The 24,963-nt window shown below is 55.2% G+C and overlaps 1 protein-coding gene across 3 annotated transcripts in view; it reads left to right on the top strand.

Annotated features, from left to right (window-relative positions):
* ACSF3 (acyl-CoA synthetase family member 3) overlaps positions 1-24,631 on the top strand; it is a 51,166-nt gene extending 26,535 nt beyond the window's left edge. For 2 of the 3 annotated variants that reach the window (XM_038148608.1, XM_038148607.1), the window contains exons 7-10: positions 6,386-6,512; positions 22,128-22,262; positions 22,759-22,870; positions 24,275-24,631. In XM_038148608.1, coding sequence (XP_038004536.1) covers positions 6,386-6,512; positions 22,128-22,262; positions 22,759-22,870; positions 24,275-24,392 — 492 coding nt within the window. In that variant the 3' untranslated portion in view covers positions 24,393-24,631. Of the gene's footprint in view, positions 1-6,385; positions 6,513-8,763; positions 8,945-22,127; positions 22,263-22,758; positions 22,871-24,274 lie in introns of those variants that run through there. The other variant, XM_038148609.1, reaches the window with a different exon arrangement.
* Positions 24,632-24,963: the final 332 nt, after the last annotated feature.

A 24,963-nucleotide genomic window follows, 5' to 3' on the forward strand; every position in this document is an offset into this window, starting at 1 on the left:
CTCTGGCTGCCCCAAAAGCAACACTTGGATTGTTCCTTTCCTATCCCATTCAGACCTCAGCCTAGAGCTGTTCATTCCTTGTCCGCAGTGCTCCTGCCATTCCAGAGCAGCTCTCCTCCAGTTTTTCACTGGGTTTCTTGTCCCTGCTCCATCCCATCCTCACGTGTTGGTACCTGGATGGTGAACTTTACCTCCAGCATCCCCATTCCATCTCCCAAGAGGAGCTTTCTCTCACCTCCATGATCCCTTCCATGTGGCAGTGTGGGGAATGTGTTGTTGAAGGCAGTCTGGATTAGATCTGCAGCTTTTCTTCTCTCTGCAACCCCAACCCTCAGGATTTCTGGCACAGTCCACCTTTGATAAAAACACTCTGCATTTATTCCCATTTTCCATTTGCCTCAGCTCCTTCCAAAGCCCTCTCAGTGCTGGACACTGCACTTGTGTGTGTTCCAGTTATCTTTTTTTTTTTTTTGCCATATTTCTCTCATCTCCTCAGGATCCTGTTTTGTGTCCTGACCAAATAATTCAAGAGTCTCCACTTTGTTGCCCAGGCTGCTTTTGTTCCTGTATAAACATTTTAGCTGCTTCTCATTGATCACATGCTGTTCTACTCAACTCAGGCATTGATTCCTTTCTCAGATGTATTTATATCTCCTTCCTTCTTTCTGTCTGCCCTCTGGTTTGTTTGGATTTGTTTTGTTTTTTTTTAATTTGTGGCCATCGCTCTGTTTTATTTCCTCCTGGTAGCAAAAGTAGAAGCAGAGGTTGCAGTAGCATCATGTCCCCTTGTTCCTCAGCTGAAAACTCTTCTCATCCCAGGGGCAGCCTCGATTCCAGGAGAATATTTCCTTGCACATGGAAGTTGAATCCGTCTGTCAAGAGGAACCCTCTTTCCACAAGGGTTTCCTTGGAGCTCACCTTTGTCACAGCACCCTCAGGACCTCTGTGAATCTCTTTGTTGTTGTTTTGTTCTTCCATAGCACCCCAGACTGGTTTGGGTTGGAAGGATGAAGTTCATGGGCAGGGACACCTTCCACTAGAACATTCCCGTTTGTAGCTGAGGGAGGATTTGGGGTGTTTGTGGAAGAGCCCTGGCTGTGGCAGGGAGGTGCTGGAGCAGAGGCTGAAGCAGGAGGAGCTGTCCCAGTGCCGGGGGAGCAGGGGATGGCTCAGCACAGGGAGCAGTCAGAGGCTGTGGGCAGGGTGTGTGTGCAGTCACAGCTCATCACAGCCCCCAGACTGCGCTTTTAGGGGAGGCTGAAGGAAACCAAACCAAAGGTGGGCCAGTGACAGAGTTCCTGCCTGCTCCTCTGCCTGCCCCGAGCCCAGAATCAGCTGAGGGCACATGAGGAGCCTTCCCCCAAGGAGGAGAGCCGGGGCAGTGGGAAGATGTGCTGACATCTCACCTCATTTATTATCCCAGGGAGCCTGCAAATGACAGGGATGAGAACAGCAGCGTGGAGAGCTGCTGGCATCTCTGCAACAGCCTTACACATTTAATTTATGGTGTTAATATAGATCAAGAAGTTCTGTGTCCATGAACAACTGCGGGGAGGGCTGACCTTTCCCAAACTTGGCTTGGCTTTTGGGATCATCTGGAGCTGATCAGGCTGGTAACCTAAAAAATCAGTATTGCCTAAAAATATAGACAATCACTTTTGTTTTCAGTGGAGCAACATTTGCTGTAAGTAGAGGGTTGGGTTGTTTGAAAATAAGTTTCAGTGTTCCAGCTCCACTGTGCACCAGCCTTGCTTTTAAATTTATAACTCTTCAAAATGAAAAGTAAATGGATTGTGTTATTCCCAGCCCTTTTATAAAAGTTAACATTGCAAAAACAGATGTGAAATGTGGCCTCGCAGATTACAGCCTGAGCTTGGGGTTTTTAGGTTGGGGTTTTATTTTTTCCTTACTCTCTCTGTGCTGTGTCCCTGAGGAGCAGAAATCTTCCTTTTTCCAGCAGGAGGAAAATTGTTCAGTGTCTAAATTGCCTCCTGCCAGGCTTGTGTGGATGCTGCAGGACACGGAGCTCCAAGGAACGATAATGCCTTTACAAAACCAGGCAACTTAGCAGGGAATTTTTAATTAGGAATGTGCAGGAAAGTTCAGATTGCTTGGGAATTTGGTAATGCTCTAACAAATCTCCCAGTCCTAGGACATCCATTCCAGTGTGGCCCTGGGAGATGGTGATTAAAGGCACTGGCAAGCAGGTTATTATTGTCTCCAGCTTCCTTCAGGAGCCAGGTGAGCACATCCTCACCTCCCACACCAGGCCTGGCTGTGGTGTGATCTGGAAAAGCGGAGTCTGGGCCAGGCCTGGAGCTGCCCTGCTCTGTGCAGGTCAGCAGGGGCTGAGCTGTTGGATGCTGTGCTCAGCCTGGAGAAAAGGAGGCTCAGAGGGGCCCTGTGGCTCTGCACAGCTCCTGCCAGGAGGGGACAGCCAGGGGATCAGGCTCTGCTCCAGGGAGCAGGGACAGGAGCAGAGGGAACAGCCTCAGGCTGGACCAGGGCAGGCTGAGGCTGGACATCAGGAAGAATTTTGTCATGGAAGGAGTGAGTGTTCAGGCATTGGCAGGGGCTGCCCGGGAGGTTTGGAGTCCCCATCCCTGGAGGTGTCCAAGGAACACCTGGATGTGGCACTCAGTGCTCTGGGCAGGGGACAAGGATTGAGCACAGCTTGGACTCAATGATCCTGAAGCTCTTTTCCAGCCTCAGTGATCCTGGGATTCTGGGACAAGGCTCTGGGCCACCAAAGCCTTGAAGGGGTGATGGAGGGGACAGGGAGGTGTCTGGAGGTGCTGGTGGCAGTTAAGGTCCAGCAGAGGAGTGGGGAGCCTTACTTAGGGTGCAGGACAGAGCTGGATCAGTCCTTCAGGCTTTGTTGTATTGTTTCCTGTGCTCTGGCATGTTAAAAAAGCCCAACAAACACCAGGAGAAAGTGACTTCTCTGGCAGAAGAGGTAAAAGGGCTCTGTCACTTCCATAAACCTCACATACATAAATTATTGTCTTCTATTAGTCACTTAAGGGCTCAGTTGCTTAATTATTTTGATCACACTAATCATTTATTTACAAGGTGGGGAAAAATGCCAAGCACTTCCAAGCCGAGCAGCACAGCAGGGAGGAGGCAGGGCTGCAGGAGCATTTCTTTCCTCCCCACAAGTCAAAATGCTTTTGCTTCATGGAATTACAAGGTCCCTTTTGAGGTCCCTGCTGAGAGATGATGCTCTGATCCACAGCCTTTGGTGCTCCCCCAGGAAAGAAGTTCAGCAAAACCAACTTCAGGTCCCTGTGTAGGAGAAGGCTCCAGGCAGAGCTCAGAGCCCCTGGCAGGGCCTAAAGGGGCTCCAGGAGAGCTGCAGAGGGACTGGGGACAAGGCATGGAGGGACAGGACACAGGGAATGGCTTTAAACTGAAAAGAGGTAGGCTTAGATGGGATATCAGGGAGAAATCCTTCCCTGTCAGGGTGGGCAGGCCCTGGCACAGGTGCCCAGAGCAGCTGGGGCTGCCCCTGGATCCCTGGAAGTGTCCAGTGCCAGGCTGGACCGGGCTTGGAGCTCCCTGGGACAGTGGAAGGTGTCCCTGCCCATGGTGGCACTGGATAAACTTCGAAGTCCTTCCAACCCAGACACTTCCATGACTCTGTGAGTATTTGGGGGGTGAAGGGGGAAGGAGGCATCTGGTAGAGTTTAAGTGGATCTCTCTAAAACCTGTTTGCAGCCTGAAGATATTTGGGGTTTCTCCTAAAAGTCTGTCTTCTTCCAATCCCCAGCCCAAGAAGACACTCTCACCTCCTCAAACCTCACCTTCCAGCTTCCCCTCTGTGTCTCCCACATGTTTCTGCTTAGGAATCCAGCGTGCTTTCCCTGCTTCCCAGAGGAGGACATGCAGCTCTGAGCCTTCCCTAATTCCATGAGATGCATTAGAGGCTCCGTGCTGCAGCTCCCGGCGGAGCGCGGGGCAGAGACCGCAGGGAGCAAACGGCCCCTTTGAACAAATCCCAGGGCCCGGTGCCAGGCAGGGATTCCCAGCTCTTTACAAACCACCCTCCTAATAAAGAGGTAAAATGGGAACGGGGAGAGGGGAAATATGCATTTTCTAATCACCCAGATTTAGGCCTTCAAAGGATTTATTACAACCTTTTATTTCCATGCGTGGAAAATGGAATCTTATCTCGTGAGCCGGCTGGTCCAGCTCGACTGGGTTTAGAGCAGGGAGCTCTCTAACAACCTTCAGGGCCACGCTGTGCCTGGGTGTTAAACTTGCAGGAATGCATTAAAATATGGCCCTGGGAGAGGGGGAGAGCATCACTCAGCAATGTGATGCCTCCAGCAGCTGCTGGTGCCGTTGAGCCGTGCAGGAACAACAGGAGCCACCAGGACTGGAGCGAGAAAGGAAACAAGCAGCCCAGCTGTGTGCTGCCATCCCTGCTCCCAGAGCCAGCCAGCGTGGTGTACCTGGGACTGCAGAGGGATCGGGCACGAGGGCTTGGAGGAGATAAATGCCATGAACCTTGAGTTTGAATTGCTGCTGTGGGGGAGCGGGGCCGGGGCGGTGTGTGCCCCCGTGCCACGCTGGGGAGCGGTGCTGGTGACACCGCGAGTGCAGCGAGCAAAATCCTATTAAGATAACGTCACGGCCTCTCTGTTTTACTGTGTGCAAGCCAGCCATAACATCATTAAATTACACAACAGGGAGGTGCCTGCTGCCAAGGGGCTCTGCTCGAGATAAGATGTGGGTTGAGCCGCTGCCAAAATTTGAGTTGATATGACAGGAAATTTGGAGCGGGTTCAAGGCTTGATTCACACCAGACATGGCACTGTGCAGGTAAATCAGGGCAGGATTGATCCCTGGGGCTGTGCAGGTACCTGGCACCGTGGAATCCTGGGCAGGATGGGGCTGTAGGGCTTTGTAGCAGACAGATTTACAGCTCTTCCTGTGTTCAGCACTGACAAGAAGCCAGAGCCTGGCAGGGTGTAGGTGAAGTTCAGGGAACTGTTTGCAGGTTCTTGGCTCTGCCATCCCCTCCCCAGCCCTTTTGGGGGGTGGGAAGGAGCCTGAACACCACGACACTGCTCAGGGAAGCTGCTGGTTTTGTGATAGCACAGCTGGACCAGCACAAGGAGTGAGAAGAAAGAGCTGCATCATAAAACTCCACACAGCCTGTGAGAGCCCTGAAACCAGCCTTGCTGGTCCCTCTGTGTCACCCACCATGTCCCTGCCACTCTTGTCCATGGAGGCTTTGTGCCTCTTGTGCCCTTCATGCCCATTGGGCCCTTTTTTGTGTCTCTTTGTGCCCTTTTTTGGATCCTTTGTGCCCTTTGCTGCTGCAGATGTGGAGTTTTGCTCCAGGCCCCTCCAGACCTCAGGTTTCTCTCATGGATAGTCTGGACTTCAGCTCCATCTTTCAGATCTGTGGGGAGAACTCACCCAACACCATCCCCACCTTGCCATCACTCAGCAAAATTCCTCATTGGCATTAACAACTTTTCTTTTCTGCAGCATCTTCCAGGCAGGGAGTTGATCCCCAACCAGGGCTCTGGAAGCCTGGGCTGTGTGTGCAGAAATCCCCTTGTCACCCCATCCTCCAGGACAGGCCATCAGGAAGGAAATACTTTAAAATTATGCCATGGAAGCAGTTTTCTAAACGTTTTCCATTAGGGAAGCTTTGTTTCCATCAGAGGCTGCAGAGAGCCTGCCCTGCCCTGGGACTGCCTGGCGCTCCAGCACTGCTATTACAGCTTTCCCTCGTGGCCCTGATTCTGGCACTGCTGATTTTTGGGGTCCCAGATGGATCCTGACCATTGCAGCCGCTCAAGTACAAAGTGGCTGGGAAAGTGGCTCGGAATTCCTGTTACTGAGCTGTTCTCCGTGGAGCAGCCTGTCCAGGCACATCCCACAGCACCCTTCCACCCCAGCAGTGGCTTTGCTCACCTTGCTTGTGGATTTCAACTGACAGAGAACGGCTTGAGATGGGATATTGGGAAGGAATTCCTGGCTGGTAGGGTGGGCAGGCCCTGGCACAGGGTGCCCAGAGAAGCTGTGGCTGCCCCAGGATCCCTGGAAGGGCTCAGAAAGGACCGTCCCATTCCCAGGAGTATTTCCTGCCCGTCTGCATGTGTGACCTCTCTCCCAGCAGCTGGAAGTTGCAGGATGGCAATCCTTGCTTTCATATAACACGGGTGCTCATTTCCAGTGCTTTGGAACATCAAAAGCACCTGGATGAGCCCTTCCACCTGAGGAGAGAGGTCCTGCAGGTGGGCAGGGTGTGGTGGAGCTTGGCCAGGGCTGGAAGAGCCCGTGGCGTGGCTCCTGCACACTGCCTGCCGTGCTGCTGGGGGACAGGGGACAGTGACAGGGAGCTGCACTCACTGTGTGCCTGTCCTAGGTGACCCCGGGCCTGGAGGGACAGGAGGGGGAGCTGCTGGTGAAGGGCCCCTCGGTGTTCCGTGAGTACTGGAACAGACCCAAGGAGACAGCGGACGCCTTCACGCCCGACGGATGGTTCCGGACAGGTACGGGAACGGCTGCCCCAGCACCTGCCACGGGGACAGGGGACACGACAGCAGCCCTGGGTGGGTGTGAGGGGCTGGAGAGGGGTTGGAGCTGGGAGTGGAGGCTGGATGTGCTTCCAGACGCTGCCTCGGGAAGGGGCTTTGCCTGCGTTGGCCATGGTGAGTCACCAAGTAAGGGGGGGTGTTTGGGGTCCTTTGCTCCTGAGCATGAAATGCCACTGCTTAATGTTTTCCTGGGAATTCAGCTTTGCAGACAGGTGGGACTTGTCTCAATTTACACAGGGACTGTGTCACAGAATCATTAACTACCAACTAGAGCCCCCTGAGAGGAGGGTGAGGCTAGGTGGGGGTTGGGCTCTACTTCCAGGCTACCAGTGATTTGAGGAAATAGCCTCAGGCTGTGCCAGGGGAGGCTCAGGTTGGACATCAGCAGGAATTTCTTCATGGGAAGGGTTGTTCATTGGCAGGGGCTGCCCAGGGGGGTGCTGGAGTCCCATCCCTGGAGGTGTCCAAGGAAGGCCTGGATGTGGCACTCAGTGTCCTGGGATGGGTGACAAGGTGGGGATCAGTCACAGGTTGGACTTGATGACCTTGTAGGTCTTTTCCAAGCTCAGTGATTCTGGGATTCTCTGATTCCATGACACCCACAGCTCTGATTTCCCCACTCCCCTCTTCACTGTGTGGCTGTGGTGGCAGGAGTCAGGCTGGATTTCTGATGCCTTCTGTGTAACCTGATTTACTGATGGTTCCTGAAGAAGCTGTGATTTATTCTAATTGCTGTCCCGAAGCAGAGCTCACTCTGCCAGCGGTGTCACCGCGAGTCCCCAGGCCAGGCGGGCACCGCGGGCTGGGACTGGAGCATCACCAGCCCTCACGTGGGGTGCAGGGCAATCAGCTTCAAAAATTTTTTTAGTCAACACTCCTGATGAATATTTCAGCTGCAAAGGAATAGCGTGCATTAATTATTGCAAAGAGATGTCTTTAGGAGAAAATGATTTTGAAATTCAGTTTAATTTCATTGTAATGCGCCGCAAACAGGAAGGGAGTATGTGTGTTTAATTGGCTCTCGGGGGTAAGGCCGGGAAGATGGCATGCCTTTGTCACAGGCCATTAGTGATACAGACTGCATAATGAGGGACTACAATCAGCTCACAGCTGCCGGCTCCTACGGGGAGAGAATGATATTAAATAGAAATCAGTATAAATTAAACTTAACCCTTTCGCCAACCGAGCAAAGCTCCGAGCTGGAAACAAGGGAGGGGAGCAGTGACAGGAGTGGAGGGTTCAGGGTGGGTCAAGGGGTGCTTGGACAACCCCTCAGCAGCCAGGTGACCTCCCTGATGTCCCCTTCCCTCGGGCAGGAGGCTTGAACTCCCTTCCCCATCCCTACCCCTACTCTGCCTTCCTTCCCTCTGCTGCCTCCTGCTCCATCTCTCGTGGGTATCAGGTCAGTGGGACTGGGTTTCTCCCAAGTCTCATTTATCCAGCAGTGCCAGGAGCAATCCCATGGCCCCATCCTCACCCTGCCAGCCCCAGCCTCATCAGCAGCCTCTGGAGATCACTCTGAGGTGGCAAATGTCCTGTGGTGGTAAAAAACCCTTGAGGGAATGGAAGGGGTTGTGTCGTGTCACAGGGATTGGATCTGCAGGGTGAATTATCCCCATTAAGCACAAACTGGTTACCCTGGAGCCAAAACCATACTGGCAGGATCCATCAGAGCTGAATCCAGGCTGTAATTCCCCGTGTCTGCCACTTCCAGGTCATCCAGGTGAGTGTTTTACAGGTGAGGCTGAGTGCCAGCACAAGGTGTTCCCAAAACCCCAGCCGTGGCTTTCCCGACTCTGTGCCAGCGTTCTGCTCACTGCCAGCCCTTGTGGTGTCCCCACCCGTGACCTTCAGGCTGCAGGTGGTGGCCAAGTCCCTCAGGGCTGGGATTTCACAGAATTATGGAGTGGATTGGATGGGAAGAGACCTTTAAGCTCATCCTGTCCCATGAACAAGGACACCTTCCACTAGACCAGGTTGCTCCAAGCCCTGCCCAAAAAAAGGGGGAAAAACCCAGTGACTTTGATGAATTCAAGATCGTGGCTCTTCTGAGAAGCCTCTGAGCTCCTGGTGCTGCAGAGGGGATGTGCTGTTGCTCCCATGCTCTTTATTCCCTGGGATTTGTGCTGCTGTCTGCCGATCCCTCCATCTCTCATTTCCATCCGAGTGAATTTGATTATTTTTATTGTATTAACGCTGTTGACAGAGCTGCTTAGATCAAAGTCCCCTCCAGCCATTTCCAGGGAGACTGCTGGCTTTCCACCTGCTGTCATACATCCAAGTGGCACCGAGCCCTCGGCGGCCGAGCTGAGCCCGAAGGAAAAACGCCTGTGGGCATCTGGCTGCTGTCCCTGCTGAGCCTGCCCAGCTGTGCCAGGCCCTGCCAGGTGAGAGGCAGCCTCCAAACCCTCACGTGCTCCCGAGAGGGAAGGAGAAGGAAAGAAGGAATGAAAAAAGGGAAGGAAGACATTTTTTAGGATGAGGCCCTGGCACAAGGTGCCCAGAGAAGCTATGACTGCCCCTGGATCCCTGGAAGTGCCCAAGGCCAGGTTTGGGAGCAAACTGGGACAGTGAAAGGTGTCCCTGCCTGTGGCAGAGAGTGGCACTGGGTGGTCTTTAAGGTCCCTTCCAAGCCAAACCATTCCATGATCCTGTGAGCAAAATCAAACCTTGGGAAATGGAGCAAAGCAGCAGAAAAACAGCAGCTTCTGTGGTCATCCACCCATCCCTCCATCCCTCCATCCATCCATCCATCCATCCATCCATCCATCCATCCATCCATCCATCCATCTGTCCATCCATCCACCCATCCTTCCCTCCATCCATCCATCCATCCCTCCATCATCCATCCATCCACCCATCCCTCCCTCCATCCCTCCTGGCCTTGCCATGCCCACATGGGCCATGCCCTGGCACTGTCAGGCTGTGTTGTCCCTGCCCAGCAGGGTTTGGGAGCGTGGTGGGTGCCCACCATGGTGCCCAGCACTGTCCCTTTGCCCACACGGGGGTTTCTCCAGAGGAATCTGCCAGTCCAGCTGTGCTCCCCGGGCAGCCACACGGCCCCAGAGCAGCCTGTCCCCCAGGGAAGGGCAGCTTCCACTCACTTTGCCCATACATCCAGAAAATTAGAATCTGGTGTATTCGGGGAGATTTATTTTCAATTACAGGTTAAGGCTGAGACATGAAATAGCACCGGGTTTGAAAGTAGTGCATAAATCCTGCAACAAATCCATGTATCCCTGCTCCATATAATAAGATTTTATTGATTGCTATATTGTATCTGTCAGAATAAAACTCTCTTAATGCATGCATCAGGATGGAGAAGATAGAGAGCTTGTTGGGAGTAGAATCTGATTCAAGAATCAATGCACTTTGATTAATATGTCGTTAAGAAAGTAAGAGTTATTTAACTTGTTTGATGCACATTGCAGAATGATGACTCATATCTTTGAAATTTCTTTCTCTGAGCTGCATTTAAAAAACCCCCACAACCTTGGAGCTGTTTTTCACATTGTTAGATCTTGGTTTATCAGGGAATTTTTGCTGGATCCTTTTACCCAGGTCACAAATGCCCCTGAACCCCATTAGTAATAAATCCTACGGCCCAAACCACTTCTCATATCCTGTTGTTAAGGTTTTAGAGGGAGAACAGAGTGGACCTGGTGTTTCCTTTTTCCTTCTGGATATTCTGCCGTGAAGGAGGAACTCCAGGGAAAACAAAACAAACAAAAAAACCCCAACAACAAAAAATAAGTTGTTTTTCCACTGTGATTACAAATCCAAGCACCAAGGACAAGCCCTGGCTTAGCTGGGAACATCCCACTCAGCACTGAATTCCCAGCTTGCTCCAAAAGTGGAACATGCTCCTGCTGCAGCCATGAGTCCCAGTCCAGGGAATGATCCCCGTGACTCCGACTGGTTTCGGTGACCCCCTGCTGCCTCTCTGCCATTTTCAGAGTGAGCTCTGCAGCCCACAAGTGACACCAGCTGCAGATCCTTGCCATTCCCAGCCCTGGCTCGTGCAGATTCCACAGAATCATGGAATAGTTTGGGTGAGGGGGGACCTTTCAAGGCCATCAAGTCCATCCCCTCCATCACAACTGGAGCACCAGGAGGGGCTGAGGGAGCTGGGAAGGGGCTCAGCCTGGAGAAGAGGAGGCTCGGGGGAGACCTTGTGGCTCTGCACAACTCCCTGCCAGGAGGGGACAACCAGGGGGAAACAAAGGATGAGATGAGACAAAATGGCCTTAGAGAAGGTTTAGGGTGGATATGGGGGGAAATTCCTTCATGGAAAGGGCAGTGGTGGAGTCCTCATCCCTGAAAGTGTTGAAAAAACATAGGTGTGACTCTTGGGGACATGGTCAGGGGTGACCATGGTGGTGGTGGTGCAGGGCTGATGGTTGGACTTGATGATCTTAAAGACTTTCTCCAGCTAATTCCATGATTTCCACCCCTTCTGGTGGGAAAGGCAAAGCCTCCTGCAGTTTCCCAGCACAGAGGAAATGTGCTGTTTGTAGGAGAGGCCCTGGGCAGGACATCCTTGGCCAGGCACAACTCTTCCCTGCTCTGGGGCTGTGCCCAAAGGAGAAGGAGCAGGATGCAGCCCTGTCCCTCTGGCACAGGCTTTTCCCCATGCTTGGCTGTCCCCGGGGAGCAGCAGGTGTTTCCCTGCCAGGGGAATTGCTCACATCCGTGGGTGGAGCACAGGCACCTGAAAGAGAAAATACTTGAGGCTGATCAAGGCAGATTATAAATAGAAATGCATCTAATTAGCATCTTAATCTGCAGGTTTTCTGTTTGTTTGCAGTGGCTTTCCTACTCACAAATCCAGCTAATGCAAATTCTATTTTTAAAGAAATGATTCCTTAATTGTAATGTGCTGAAATGATGCGAGTTCCCGGTGTGATCCCACCGGAGGGAGCGGGGGCTCCTGCCTGAGGAGCTTCTTGTGGAGCCTGGCAGGGATCAGCTCTGGGCTGGGGCAGGATGGCAGCACTCAGCTGCTGCCTTTGGGGCCCACCTTCCCACAAATGCCATGGAAGGACACCCCCAAAAATGCCAGGTGGGCCCCAAACACGCTGCTGTAAGAAGGGGCAGGAGCCAGGCATGCACTGGGCTGCCCTTTTCACCCAGCCCTAATTTAAGAAGTGTTTCTAAAATTAAAAACACAAAGATGGAATATTTTCTGGTGTATCAGCCTTTATCACCCCCTGAGGCTCCTTACATACACACACACACACACACTCTCAGAGCACTTTGGAGAGAGAATTCCCTTTTTTGCTTCCTGCTTGAGTATTTATTCCTTCTCCTTGGGGATTTAGTATTTCCAGGTTTGCCTGACTACTGAAGCCTTGGGGTCAACATGAGCAGGGTGGAATGAGATGAAATTTAAGGTCCCTTCCAACCCCAAAACATTCCATGATTCCCTGATTCTGTGATTCTGTTTCCCTGACTGCTGGTGAAACTGATGTTTTCAGCAGTTCAGAGTGACTTGGGATTTTTGTAGCTGTAAATGAGAGCAGCTTTTGGCACAGAATTTGTTTACTCTCTAAAGCTCTGCTCTCGTCGTATCAAACATCTTGGATGCCAACCCTTTCCTTCTTTGAGAACCTCTGCTGCACTGAGGCTCCTTTCCAGAGGCGTGGAGCAATTGCTCCCCAGCTGAGAGTCGGTGGGAACAGCAGGCACCTGCAGCTCCAAAATCCAGGCTTTCTTTTATTCTGTGTCTGCTTTTACCCCTGGAGCTCTGCTGCAGCACTGCTGCTCTCACAGCCTGGAGGGAGAGCCTGGAACCAGCCCCTGACTGCTGGGAATCATCCTTCCCATCCCATCTTAATTCCATCCCATTTCAGGGATTTAGGAAGGAATTGTTCCCTGGCAGGGTGGGCAGGCCCTGGCACAGGTGCCCAGAGCAGCTGGGGCTGCCCCTGGATCCCTGGCAGTGCCCAAGGCCAGGCCTCAGGACACTGCATGGAAAAGAAGAGGTGATTCTGCCTTTTGCTGAGGTTTGATTGTCCCTCGGGGGCTGCAGGGAGCAGAGGGATCTGCTCTAATATTTTTATTATTACCGTTATTATTTTTTTGTTCCCACACTCTCCAAAGCTCCACCAGCCACATGCAGCCACACCTTGGAGCATTGACTTATTTATCACTCTTTGAGTTTTCTTTTTCATCTCGTTGTCTGCAGGGATTTCCATAAATATTTAAATGCTAATGTGAAAAAAAGAAGCGTTTTTCATTTTTACTTACCCATTTTCTTTTCTGGCTGGTCCTCTGGGCAAACCCATCTGCAGTAATTCAGGCTGGAGGAGCAGGGGGGTCCCTGCTCAGCCTGCTTGTGCCATATCAGTCACTCATGAGTTCCTGCTAGTGAGGACTGAGCCTCCGAACTCTTGGCTGCCTGCTTTGCAGAAACCTTCCAGGTTGGCCTGGTTTATCCAGAGCTTTCATTGGAGCAGGACATGCAGCCTGAGGAGTGCTCATCTGCTCTTGTCCTTCAGTTCTGCGGGCTTGGAGAGGCTCCTGGTCATGCTGAGCTGAAGAAACGAGATAAAAATGAGCAGCAGCACCTCTGCCAGGGCAGGCAGGCTCTGAGGCGCTGCCAGGCTCTGCCAAGGCTGAGTTTCCTTTTGGTGCTGTCCTCTCCTGGCTGGATGCCCAGGACTCGGCTGGCACAGGCTGTGTGAGGGTGTCCAGTGCCAGCCCAGGCCAAGGCTGCAGCGGGGACCATCTGCAGCAAGCCCTGAGGCCCCAGAACAATGGGACAGACGTGGCTCTTTGTGCCTGGTCGCCAAACCTGCTGCCCAGGGGGATGTGTTGGGCAGTCTGGCTTGCAGAGGATGGGAGAGGGGTGGGTTGGAGAAGGGATGCAGTGGATGGTGCTTTCCCTGCCCCAAGGGGACCCTGAGTGCAGACACCAGAGGGTAATGCCTAAACACTGCCCTGCCTTCTTCCCCGTGCTCAGGGAAGGAGAATCCTCTTGGGAGCAGGGAAAGGGCTGTGTGGTGGAATGAGCCCACTCACACGAGCCAGGACAGGGTTGTGGAGGGGGGAGCGTGGGTGGTGAAGGGAATAGGATGTGCAGACAAGCCAGGAGGGTCAGTGGGCATCAGCCTGACTTCTGACCCTGCTGAAAGGTGCAGCAAATGTGAGGAGCCCTTGGAAAATGCCTGTGTGAGGGGAAGGAACCTCTGACAGATCAGCAAAGACAAGGGGTAGCTGCACTCAAGGCAGGTCCCCAGGTCCCTCTGTCCCCCGGCTGGAAGCAGGGTGGGCAGAGCTCAGCTCAGGCTCGAGTCAGGCTTGTCTTACCTGCTCCTTTCCCCTGGCAGGTGCCTGAGCTGCTGCCAGCACTCCTGGCACCGCTCCATGTCCCACGCAGCCACACAGCGTGGGGAGGAGAGCCTTATTAGCACAGCTCTTTGTGAGATGCCCTTGAGTGATTTATTTTTTTTCCAGGTGTAAATGCCAGGGGAGGCTGTTCCAGTGCTTCCCATTCTTTCATCTCGGCAGGGTTTTGCCCTTTCTCCCAGCGTGGCTCTGACAGCAGGCTCAGCGCTGCTGCCTGTGGAATACAAAGTTCCCTGTTAGAGAGCATGACAGGAATTCATTCCAGCCTGTGCCTTTATTTTTTTAATTTTTTTATTTCTGATTTTCTTTTTTCCTCATGCTGGCTGCTCCAGGAGAAGTTTTGAGAGTGGGGAGTCCATTGTTTAACCCCTTTCTCCTGGCAGCAGGCAGCTTGAAGATGACCCACTGCCTTTCCCAGATCAATCATGGAACATCCTCAGCTGGAATGGATGCATTAAGATCACCAAAGTACAAATCATGGCCCTGCACAGACACTCCAACAATCCCAGCCTGTGCCTGAGAGCATTGTCCAAACTCCCCTGGAGCTCTGGCAGCTTTGGGGCTGTGCCCGTTCCCTGGGGAGCCTGGCCAGTGCCAGCACCCTCAGGCAGGGACACCTTCCACTGGCCCAGGTGCTCCAAGCCCCATCCAACCTGGCCTTGGGCACTGCCAGGGATCCAGGGGCAGCCACAGCTGCTCTGGGCACCTGTGCCAGGGCCTGCCCACCCTGACAGGGAAGGATTTCTCCCTGATATCCCATCTAAGCCTACCTCTTTCCAGTTTAAAACCATTCCCTGTGTCCTGTCCCTCCAGGCCTTGTCCCCAGTCCCTCTGCAGCTCTCCTGGAGCCCCTTTAGCTCCTGCCAGGGGCTCTGAGCTCTGCCTGGAGCTTCTCCTCTCCAGGTGAGCACCCCCAGCTCTCCCAGCGTGGCTCCAGAGCAGAGGGGCTCCAGCCTGGGAGCAGCTCCGTGGTCTCCTCCGGACTCTCCAGCATCTCCTTGCGCTGTGCAGCGCAGCTGGGACCTGCCTGGAGAGCAGCAGCTCCTCGCCGAGCTCCCCTGCCTGTTCCCACCGCAGGGACAGATCCGGGGCTGCAGCTGCTGAGCCACTCTCCTCCCAGGCCCTGCTGGAGGATGCTGGCAGCAGATTGGGGTTGTGCTGCCAGCCGGGGCTGCCCGTGCCAGGAGAGCAGCTGGATCCAGAGCGCAGTGCCAGCCCTTCTGCTGGTGCCCTGGCTCTGCTGGGCAGGGTGGGAACACCAGGAAAGGCTTTGTCCTGCACCCAGGAGCGACTGGGAGCTGCTGGGGAGAGGGTTTCCTCGAGAATAATTGCTGTGGAATTAATATATATGTGGTTTTTTGAGGAAGTTTCAAACTCTCCCCCCTCAGGAGCCTTTGATGCGTTATTAATGATCGTGGGCTGTCCAAACCCGCCGTGCTCTGCAGAGGGGGCTCCGAGCAGCCCCAGTGCTTTTGGGCAGGGCCTCCTGTGAGCCCAGGGAGGGCATTTGCTGGTCCAGGTGATCTGGTGGGGGTAGATGGACTCGAGTATCCCCTAGGACTCACTCTGAGGTTGTGGCACGCTCCAAAGGGAGCGGTGAGTTGGACTCCGGAGCCTGGCAGGTCTCACCCTCCCGGTCTGAGTGTGGAAAAGCAGGAGCTGATGATTTCAGCTGGATTGGGAATTACAGGAGCTGCTGAACTCTGGGCTGCTGGGAATGCAGCCTGCTTCCAGGGAATGCGAGTGCTGAAGGGCTGGGGTGGATGAGGATGACTGGGGAGAGGAGACCCAGTCTTTCCCAAGTCTAATTAATGTTAATTAGCTACAATTAGTGCTCGTGACCTCTGTTGGCAGCCAAGATGGCTGACAGCAGGGACAGGCATTCCTCACTTCCACGCAATAAATCAAGCTAAAGGTGCTCAGTTATTTAGCCTATCATTTAGCATTTCATTAAAGAGATCTGTGCACATACATCAGCACTGCTGAGGCAGCCTCAATCCCTGCAGGAGCAGGGATGGCTCCCATCAATCCCAGCAGTGCCAGAGAGGCTCTGGATCACTGAGAGCTGCACCTTCCCCAGCATCTCTCAGGTGCTGGGAACTCACCCAAGGCCCCGGATTCCAGCAGAGAGTGACTCCCAGTGAGCATGCTGTTGGTCCTGCAGGGAGATGTGGCTTGGAGAAAGGTCTCACTTGGAGGATGAGGGGGAAATCCTGAGCTGGGGACAGTCTGGAAGGTCCCTGTTGGAGGCAGGATGTTGCTTCAGCTGGGCCCCGCTTTGCCGCGGTATCTTCTCCCACCTCTTCTCCTAGGGAGCAAGCTGCCCAGGGCAGCAGTGGAGTCTCCATCCCCGCAGGGATTTAAAACCATGAGGATGTGGCACTTGGGGACATGGGTTAGTGCTGGGGAACAGGTGGAACAGACACCTTTTGCAAGCTAAATAATTCCATGATTCTCCTAATGCCAGCAGCATTCCCACGGCACGCGTGGATGACTCTGCCTCTTGCCGCTGCAGGGTTTGTGGTTGGGCTGCCCGTGCAGCCCCAGCTGCCCCTGCAGCCCCGTGCCCTCTCTCGCAGTGCCCCATAAATAAATGCCCCAGGCCGGGCTGGCACAGTGTATCAATCTTGTTTAATAGACTGGAAAGCTCATTGCAGGGCGCGGGGAGCGGCGGGTGATGGATTGCACCTTCCCGCAGCCCAGCGCCGCTGATATATAATGAAATATTTATGATTTATTCCAGCTAATAAACTGGAGTGAAGTGTGTGATGTATGTGAGCAGATGGGGGATCTGTGCAGGCAGTTTTCCTGGCGTGGGGGGAGGGAAGGTGGATGTCTGTGACGGAGAGGCAGCGCTCGGCCGCCCGCCCGTCCCACCTCTGCCCGGTCACAGAGGGGATGGATTACCTAATTCTATAAAAAGCCTTTAGCACTTGTCCTGTAGTCATTTATCCACCCCACGTGGCCTTTCTCCAGCACAGGAGCCTCTGGGAATGGGAACAAACCATTTTCTTTTTGCACTGGGCTTGGGAGCTTGCACCCAGAGGGATGGGAAGAGAGGCAGAGTGACCACGGGAATGTCACTGCTGTGCCATGCTCAGCTGCTTCCCAACCCCACTGTGTCAGTGTTACCTGCAAAAAAATCCTTCCCATTTGTTTAGGAGAGTGGTGGGACACTAAACTGCCGTGGAAAGAGCAGGGAAACTTGAAAGCGCGTGAGAAATGTGACAGGCACGTGGAGCTTGTGGCTGCAGGGGGATTCCAAAGCCTGTGAAGGGGCATTTCGGTGGTCTGCTGCTGGAGCTGATCTGCAGGCAGGAAAACTGTGCTGAAAGGAGGAGGATGAAGCAGGACCTTCCTGCCAGCTGCCTCTGAGTGGTCAGGGGGACCATCACAAGCCCTGGCTGAGCTCCTGCATGTCCTTATCCAGCTGTGGGTGCTGGGGTTGGAGACTTGCTCCTGCAAAAATCCTCACCTGGCAAGGGGGGTTTGAGCCCCCAGATTTTGGCTCTGTTCTCCCAGAGGTGAGGATCAGCATCAGGGCTCAGGCTCTTCATCACCTGCCTGGGCTGTTGGACCAATCCTACCTGGAAAATAAATCATAATCCTAATCAGCGAGGTGTGTCTGCCAGAGGGTGAGCTCTGCCTCAGCCCCACGGACCAGCAGCATCAACAACTATCCCAGGGAAGCAGGAGGCAGGCAGGAGTTAATGCCAGGGTAGAGCAGAGATCCAGAGCCTCCTGCCCACTGCTCCTGGTGTGTGAGGGGGGGGCTCCTCCTCATCCTGCCAGCTGTTCCCTTTCTGCCTGAGTAACCTCTGGGTCAGTGTGCTTGGAGATCCTCTGCTGAAAGGCACCAGAGAAGGGCAAAGACTGATTATTCCCACTGCCTTCCCGCAAGCTTCCCGGGGTTTTCCAGCTTGCTGGTCCCCCTCACACGCTCACTTGGTGAGAGCAGCAATTCCAGAGGAATGCAGGAGGGTGCTCTGCTCTTCCCTCTGGAAGTCAGGGATCCTCATGGCAGGAGAGCAGCTGACAGCAGGGAATTCCTCCTGGAATTTGGGAAAAAACCCAAACATAAAGGCTCCCAAAGGAGCAAGGTGCACAGCGTGGTCTGAAGGAGCTCTGCTGGCTGCCCGTGGGTGGCACGCGGTGACTGTCCCCAGAGGAGCTGTCCTGTGTCCCTGCAGGTCGGTGTCACCTGGAGGGGTGGCTGTGAGGCATTCCTGCTCTCTGTGCCCGCTCTGAGGAGCACTGGGCTGGGCTCTGCACGGAGCATTTGAAAGCCGAGAGATTGCAAAAATCGGGAGTGATTCATTAACAGCAAAAAGGTCTAATTAATATTTGAAAGTGCTCCAACCACGTCCTGCTGCTGGCAGGGAAGAGCCCCCCAGCATCCCCGGCCCCTGGAGCATTACCTGCCTCCAGAGCAGGAGGCTGAAATTATCAGCAAAATCATTTGCCTTTCAAAGGGGACTTTTGCTGTTTCTTGCTATTTTCTGCTGTGCAGCACTTGGTCTGCTGGAGCTGTGACAGGCATGGGGGGACATCACAGCTGCAAAGAGCCAAATCTCCCAGGAATGATGCTCCTGGAGCAGGCTCTGCTGGTGGCATTGGGCTGTGGGGCTTTGGTTTCAAACCTGGCAGTGCTTACCCTCGGATGGGAGGAGCACCCAGGACACAGCCAAGTCAGAAACGTCCCTGCTCTCAGATCCACTGTGTCAGGACAAAAGGATTTCACTGATCTTCCCCTTCCAAGTGCATGCTCTTCTTTGCACCACACTCAAAGGGCAACACCAGCTCCTCTGCCCTGAGTTTTTCTCTCTCCTACAGTCTGGTAACACACCTGAAAACGCCTGGGAAGCACCTGCCAGGTCCCCTCCGGGGCTCTGAGCACGAAGGAGTAGGCTGCACAAGGACCCTGGGGTGGGGAGGCAGCTCTCAGGAGCCGGGAGTGCCGTGTGACAGCTTTGTGACAGTTTGTAAACCAGAGTGGCACCGCCTGCTCCCGGCCGGCTCCGCCTGCCAGCTCCCGGCTCGCACGCTGTCACTGCCACCAAGCTGGTGACACCTGTTACCAAACAGTCTCCCAGGCTCCCGAAGGACATCTGTCCCCCAGAGCAGCGATGGTGTGCCTGGGGTGGGCTCCTCCTGGGGGGCAGCTCCGGGGTGCTGACCTCTCCTCATCACCCGTGTGCAGGGTTGAAATCTTGCACTCACAGAGCCCCAGTGCGAGGCCAGCACTATCCCTGTTTGTCCAGCACATCCTAGAGCATTCCTGACCCTCTGTCTAGACCAGGCTGAAATCACCTAATTTACCTAAAAGGTCATTTTTATGCATACTTCAGCTATCTTAGAGCTCCCCGAAGCCACTCAGTTTCATTTCTCAAGCCAAAGCGTTCCCTAGGTCAATAGTTGGTTGTGCCTTTGATGTGGGAATTGTGCTGTGTTTGCCAGGAACAAACCACCCTGTGGGTGAGGGTGTTGACACAGGTGAGGGCTTGAAACTTCAGCTCAGCTTGAGGAGCAAAGGGGCTCTTGTTCTCCACGTCCTGGGAAGCAGCTCCAGCAGCTCTCTTGGTCCCCACGAGGTCTCAGCACTCAGTGAATGAGGTGCTCAAACTACAGCAGAGTCCCAAGGGCCCTTTTGTGTTTGCAGTGAGGATTTTGCAACATGAGAACCTCATGGCAGAGATCTCTGCAGTTTGAGTTGGGAAGTGTGGGTCTCCATTGCCCGTGTCTCCTTCTGCATCTCTCTGGGTGGTGAGGGCTGGGAGCAGCTTGTCCAGAGCTGCCCCTGCATTCCAAGTGGATCCCTGGCAGTGCCCAAGGCCAGGCTGGACAGGGCTTGGAGCACCCTGGGACAGTGGAAAGTGTCCCTGCCCATGACAGGGGTGGAACAAGATGAGTGTTAAGGTCCTTCCAACCCAAACCTTTCCCTAACTCCATGTTTTTAACTGGATAAACGTGTCTAGAACCGCCTGTAACTCCAGCAAAGGGCAGCCCCCGCCGGCGCAGAGCCTGCTCAATATGCAGCTCAGCAGAGCCTTTAACATTTCACAGAACAGATGCCCACTGAGCATCTTGAAACAAATCCAAAGGTAGCAGTGACGGCTGCTGTCAGGGAGGCAACAATCCCACGGCCCCCACGTGCCACGAGGTGCTGCTGCCACGGCTTTGTGTGGTGGCAGGAGCTGGGTGCCGTGCCCCAGGCAGGCAGAGCAGGAGATGGGGTGTCACAGACCCTCATCTCATCAGTCAAAATTCCTTTCTGGTGCAGCTGGCCCAGGGCAGGGAATGCTGGTTGAGGTTCTGAGCTGCATCCCGCTGGATGGAGCAGCTGGGATGGATGGATGGAGCACAGCACCAGCAGCTGCCCACCAGGGCTGGTGGGCTCATGGGGCAGGGACTCACCTGTGACCCCCGGGAGGACAGGCACTGGTGGGCTCATGGGGCAGGGACTCACCTGTGACCCCCGGGAGGACAGGCACTGGTGGACTCATGGGACAAGGACTCACCTGTGACCCCCGGGAGGACAGGCACTGGTGGGCTCATGGGGCAAGGACTCACCTGTGACCCCCAGGAGGACAGGCACTGGTGGGCTCATGGGGCAAGGACTCACCTGTGACCCCCAGGAGGACAGGCACTGGTGAGCTCATGGGGCAGGGACTCACCTGTGACCCCCGGGAGGACAGGCACTGGTGGGCTCATGGGACAAGGACTCACCTGTGACCCCCAGGAGGACAGGCACAGTCCTTGCTGTGGCTCTCGGGGTGCCACCACTTTGGAAGTGACACTCAGCACTGCTGGGGACAGTTGTTGAGCAAACTCGGCATGTTTTAACTGGTCTGGGAATTGCCCAGTGGCTGGGGAAGCAGGGAGTGCTGGCTGTGCCAGTGCACAGGCTGCCTGATGCACTGGGCCGGAGGCAGATGCTGCAGGGCAGAGGGTGACGGGGCTGTCCTCAGTGGATGGCGTCCCCCAGAGCAGCCCGGGCTGTCAGCGTGGGAAGTGACAGCCAGGGCCTGGTGCTGGGGAGGAGATGGAAAGGAAGAGACAGGGGGAATCACAGAGCTGCTCCCAGGAGTCACAATAATAATGTGACATGTCCCCTCCCTGTGCTGTGCTGCCAGTGGAATGGAGGGATCCGTGGGAAGCAGCCGTGGCGTTTGTGGGGAGCACAGGGATGGGAGGGGAGCAGAACTGTCAGGGATCAGTCACCATCAGGGCAGAGGGAAAGCAAATGTGGCTGCTTTCCTGTGCTGACAGTGGAACTGTGTGCCACTGAACCAGGGCTGAATTCCCTCTCCTCTCCCCATCTTCTCTGTGTGAATAAGCAGCTCCTGCTCCTCGCCCAGTGCCACCATTTAATTAATGTCCCCTGTCCCACCGTGTGTCAGTCACACACCACAGGATCAGGGTGCAGAAGGCAGTTCACCACAGCAGCCACGGCTTCCTCCCCACTCCAAGCAGCCAAACACCCAGAGAGCCCCAGTTTCAAACTTTCCCCAACTTCAGAATATTCCAGCCAGCCTTCAGCATCCACGGAGTGCCAAGGGGCAGGCAAGTACAGGAACAATTAATCATTCCCTGGCTGAGCTGAGCTGCTCAGGATTTTGGCAGGTGCCAGCTGAGCAGGGACACAGCTCTTCTGGGAAGCAGCCTGGATTTTCAGGACTGATTCTGATGTTCCCTTGCCCTGACAGTGTAAATCTCTGGGCCTTTGCTGTGCCACAGTGCCAGAGGTGAGCTGTTAATGGGGTGTGAAAAGTGCATCACTGCTGGCACATCCTGTGGTACCTGGGCTGACCTGGATCATACCTGTGGGAAGGACAGGTTGGACCAAACATCTTCCTCAGGACAGGCTCGTTTTCCCAATGTCATTCCCCACCTTGTTTGTTTTGTGGAATCACAGAATGCTTTCGTTTGGAAGGATCTTAAAGCTCATCTCATTCCACCTTCCACCATCCCAGGTTGCTCCAAGCCCTGTCCAAGCTGGCCTTGGACACTTCCAGGGATGCAGGGGCAGCCCCAGCTGCTCTGGGCACCCTGTGCCTCCCTACCTCGCAGGGCAGGACTCCTTCCCAAAATCCATCTAACCCTGCCTTGTGGCAGCGAGAGCCCATTTCCCCCTGCAGCACCAGCAGTGGCACACCCGCTGCCCGGGGAGGCAGAGGGGGGTGAAGGGAGCAGCCTCTGATGGAGCCGTTTGTTTTCCAGGAGACACAGCAGCGTACAAGGATGGAGTGTACTGGATCAAGGGCCGCACCTCCGTGGACATCATCAAAAATGGGGGGTTCAAAGTCAGCGCGCTGGAGGTGGAGCGTCAGCTCCTTGCACACCCCCACATCACAGGTCTGTGCTCCCCCTCCTGCTCCCTGCCCAGAGGGGACACAGCGTGGGGACACTGCTCTGGGGGCAGCCCTGCCTCAGCGGGTGCCTGCAGCTCCCTCCCGCAAAGGGGATGTTTAAGCCCCGCAGTTGCTGCTCTCCCGGGGCCAGAGCTGAGGCAGCAGCAGCTCCTGTCTGATTTTGGGAACGAGGCTGCAATTAAACCTGCCCTGCCCTTGTGCATGACCCTGTGCAAGGGGTCAGAAGTGGTGTCCCCCAGCTCCACACCGCTCTGTGCATCAACTTCCTCCCCCTTGACTCCAAATTCTCAAACCACGGAGCTTGCTGCCTTTCCCACGGTGAAGAGCTCCGTTCTTGGGTCAGCACAGAAGCCCACGGCATTTTCCCGCGCTGACATCCCGTGGCATTTTCCTCCTCCTCACACCTGAGCCCCTGTAGTGCCCAGCTGGGCCCCAGGGGGTGCTCAGGTGGCTGAGGGCAGTGGCTGCTGTCCCTGCAGATGTGGCAGTGATCGGGCCCCCGGACGTGGTGTGGGGCCAGCGCGTCAGCGCCGTGGTGAAGCTGCGCCCGGGGGAGATGCTCTCCGTGAGGGACCTGAAGGACTGGGCCAGGTAAAACCCACGGGAGGGGACGCAGGGAGAGCAGGCTCAAAGCCAGCAGTGTCCTCAGAGGGGACATGGATAGCATCACAGAGTCATGGAATGGTTTAGGTGGGAAGGGATCTTAAAGCTCATCCAGTCCCAACCTGTCCTGGGCAGGGACATCTTCCACCATCCCAGGGTGCTCCAAGCCCTGTCCAGCCTGGCCTTGGGCACTGCCAGGGCTCCAAGGGCAGCCACAGCTTCTCTGGACACCTGTGCCAGGGTGTCTTCACCCTCACTGGGAAGAATTCCTTCCCAATATCCCATCCCTTCCTGCCCTTTGGCAGCTTGCAGCCGTTCCCCCTTGTCCAAGCACTCCAGGCCCTATAAAAAGTTCTCATAAAAAGTCTCCTCTTTTCCCGTCTGAACAAGCCCAGCTCCCTCAGCTTTTCCTCATGGAGATGCTCGCTATGCTTCAGGTGGCTGCTCATCCCTAAATCTCATTCCAGGGACATTGGGGACCCAGCCAGGAGATCCCTTCATCCCCCACCTGCAGCCTTGGGGATCCCCCAGGCTGTTCTGGGGGTCCCTGGTGCCGGGCAGGGGGCTTTGCCCAGCCCTCCCTGTATTCCCCTGCCTGCCCCCCTCCCAGAATGTTCCCTGCTGTCTCTTCCCGTCGCTGTCCCCAGCTCTGTGACAGGGACGTGGCTCTTGTGCCCTTGAACGCGAACGCCCCGCGGGGTCCGGCTGCGCTCCCTGCCCAGCGCCGGCCCCCGCCCGCCTCTCCCTCTCGCCCTGTCTCTCCCCTTTATTTTTCATGTCACTTAGGCTCACTGGGCCCCTGTTCTCGCACTCCCTGGCAGGAGACACATGTCCCTCTTCAGAGTGATTCATTTTGCGGCTTTCGCCTTCCCCGGTGCTTCCCGGCGACAGGCGCCATCCCGCCTTAGCGGCTCCATATGGCCGGGCGCGGGTGGCGGCGGGGGGAGGAGGCCGGCCGGGGCTCCGAGGGCTCGGCAGACTTGGCATCTCGCATTAGAGCCGGTGCCAGGCGCTGCCGGAGCCGCGGCTTGGCGACACACGGGCAGCAGAAGGCAGGAGAGCCCCCCCTGTGCTCGGGGCTGCGAGCGCTGAGCAGTCACCCACACCCCCGGGGAGGGACTCACCTGCAGCCCCTCGGGGCTGGCACCAGGAGCCCTGCACCGCTGAGTGCTGCCCGTGCCCTGGGGACAGCCACTGATCCAGCCGAGGATGAGCTGTTCCCTGCAGAGACAAGCTGGGAACAAACACCCCACCACACATTCGGGGGGCTGAGCTTAAATGGGCTCCTGGGGTGTGGGAGGGGGTCCCAGGTGGGGCAGGTTGGGCTGTGGGGGCTCCCGGGAAGGCTCAGCTGGTCCTGCCCAGCTGTGACAGCTCGGTTTGGTGTCGCAGGGACACCATGGCTCCCTACGCCATCCCGACAGAGCTGATCGTGGTGGAGGAGATCCCGCGCAACCAGATGGGCAAAGTCAACAAGAAGGAGCTTCTGAAACGCTTTTACCCAGCCTAGAGCCCACCTGGAGGGCTTGGCCCTGATCCACGGCATTCTGCCCCTGAGGAGGAGCCCAGGGATCATCCCTGGCAGCTCTGGGCTCACTGCAGCCTAGTCCTTGAGTAATGTCCAAGAAAAGAAGGATTTGTCCCTCCTGGCTGAGCTGAGCCAGAGCTGCAGAGTCAGGGTTTCCTCATGGGGAGCCCTTTGCAGGAATCACAGAATCACAGAATGGTTTGGATTGGAAGGGACCCTAAAGTCCATCCAGTCCCACCCCCTGCCGTGGGCAGGGACACCTCGCACTGCCCCAGGGTGCTGCAAGCCCTGTCCAACCTTGGACACCTCCTGCTCTGGGCTCCCTGTACCAGGACCTCCCCACCCTCACAGGGAATGATTTCCCAGCAGAAATAAAGAATAAATCTAAAATCACACATAAATACTGGCTGGATTATCCTGTATCTGCCACCCCCGAGTGATCCCAGTGCACTGTTGATAAATTCCACCTTTCAACGTGGGACTTTGTCCTGTTTGACTCCACGCATGAGCTGCCAGCCCCAGGGGGTCGATGGTGCCAGCAGGGCACAGCAGC

The sequence above is a fragment of the Motacilla alba genome, chromosome 11 (genome assembly GCF_015832195.1).
Source record: "Motacilla alba alba isolate MOTALB_02 chromosome 11, Motacilla_alba_V1.0_pri, whole genome shotgun sequence".
Classification (NCBI taxonomy): domain Eukaryota; kingdom Metazoa; phylum Chordata; class Aves; order Passeriformes; family Motacillidae; genus Motacilla; species Motacilla alba.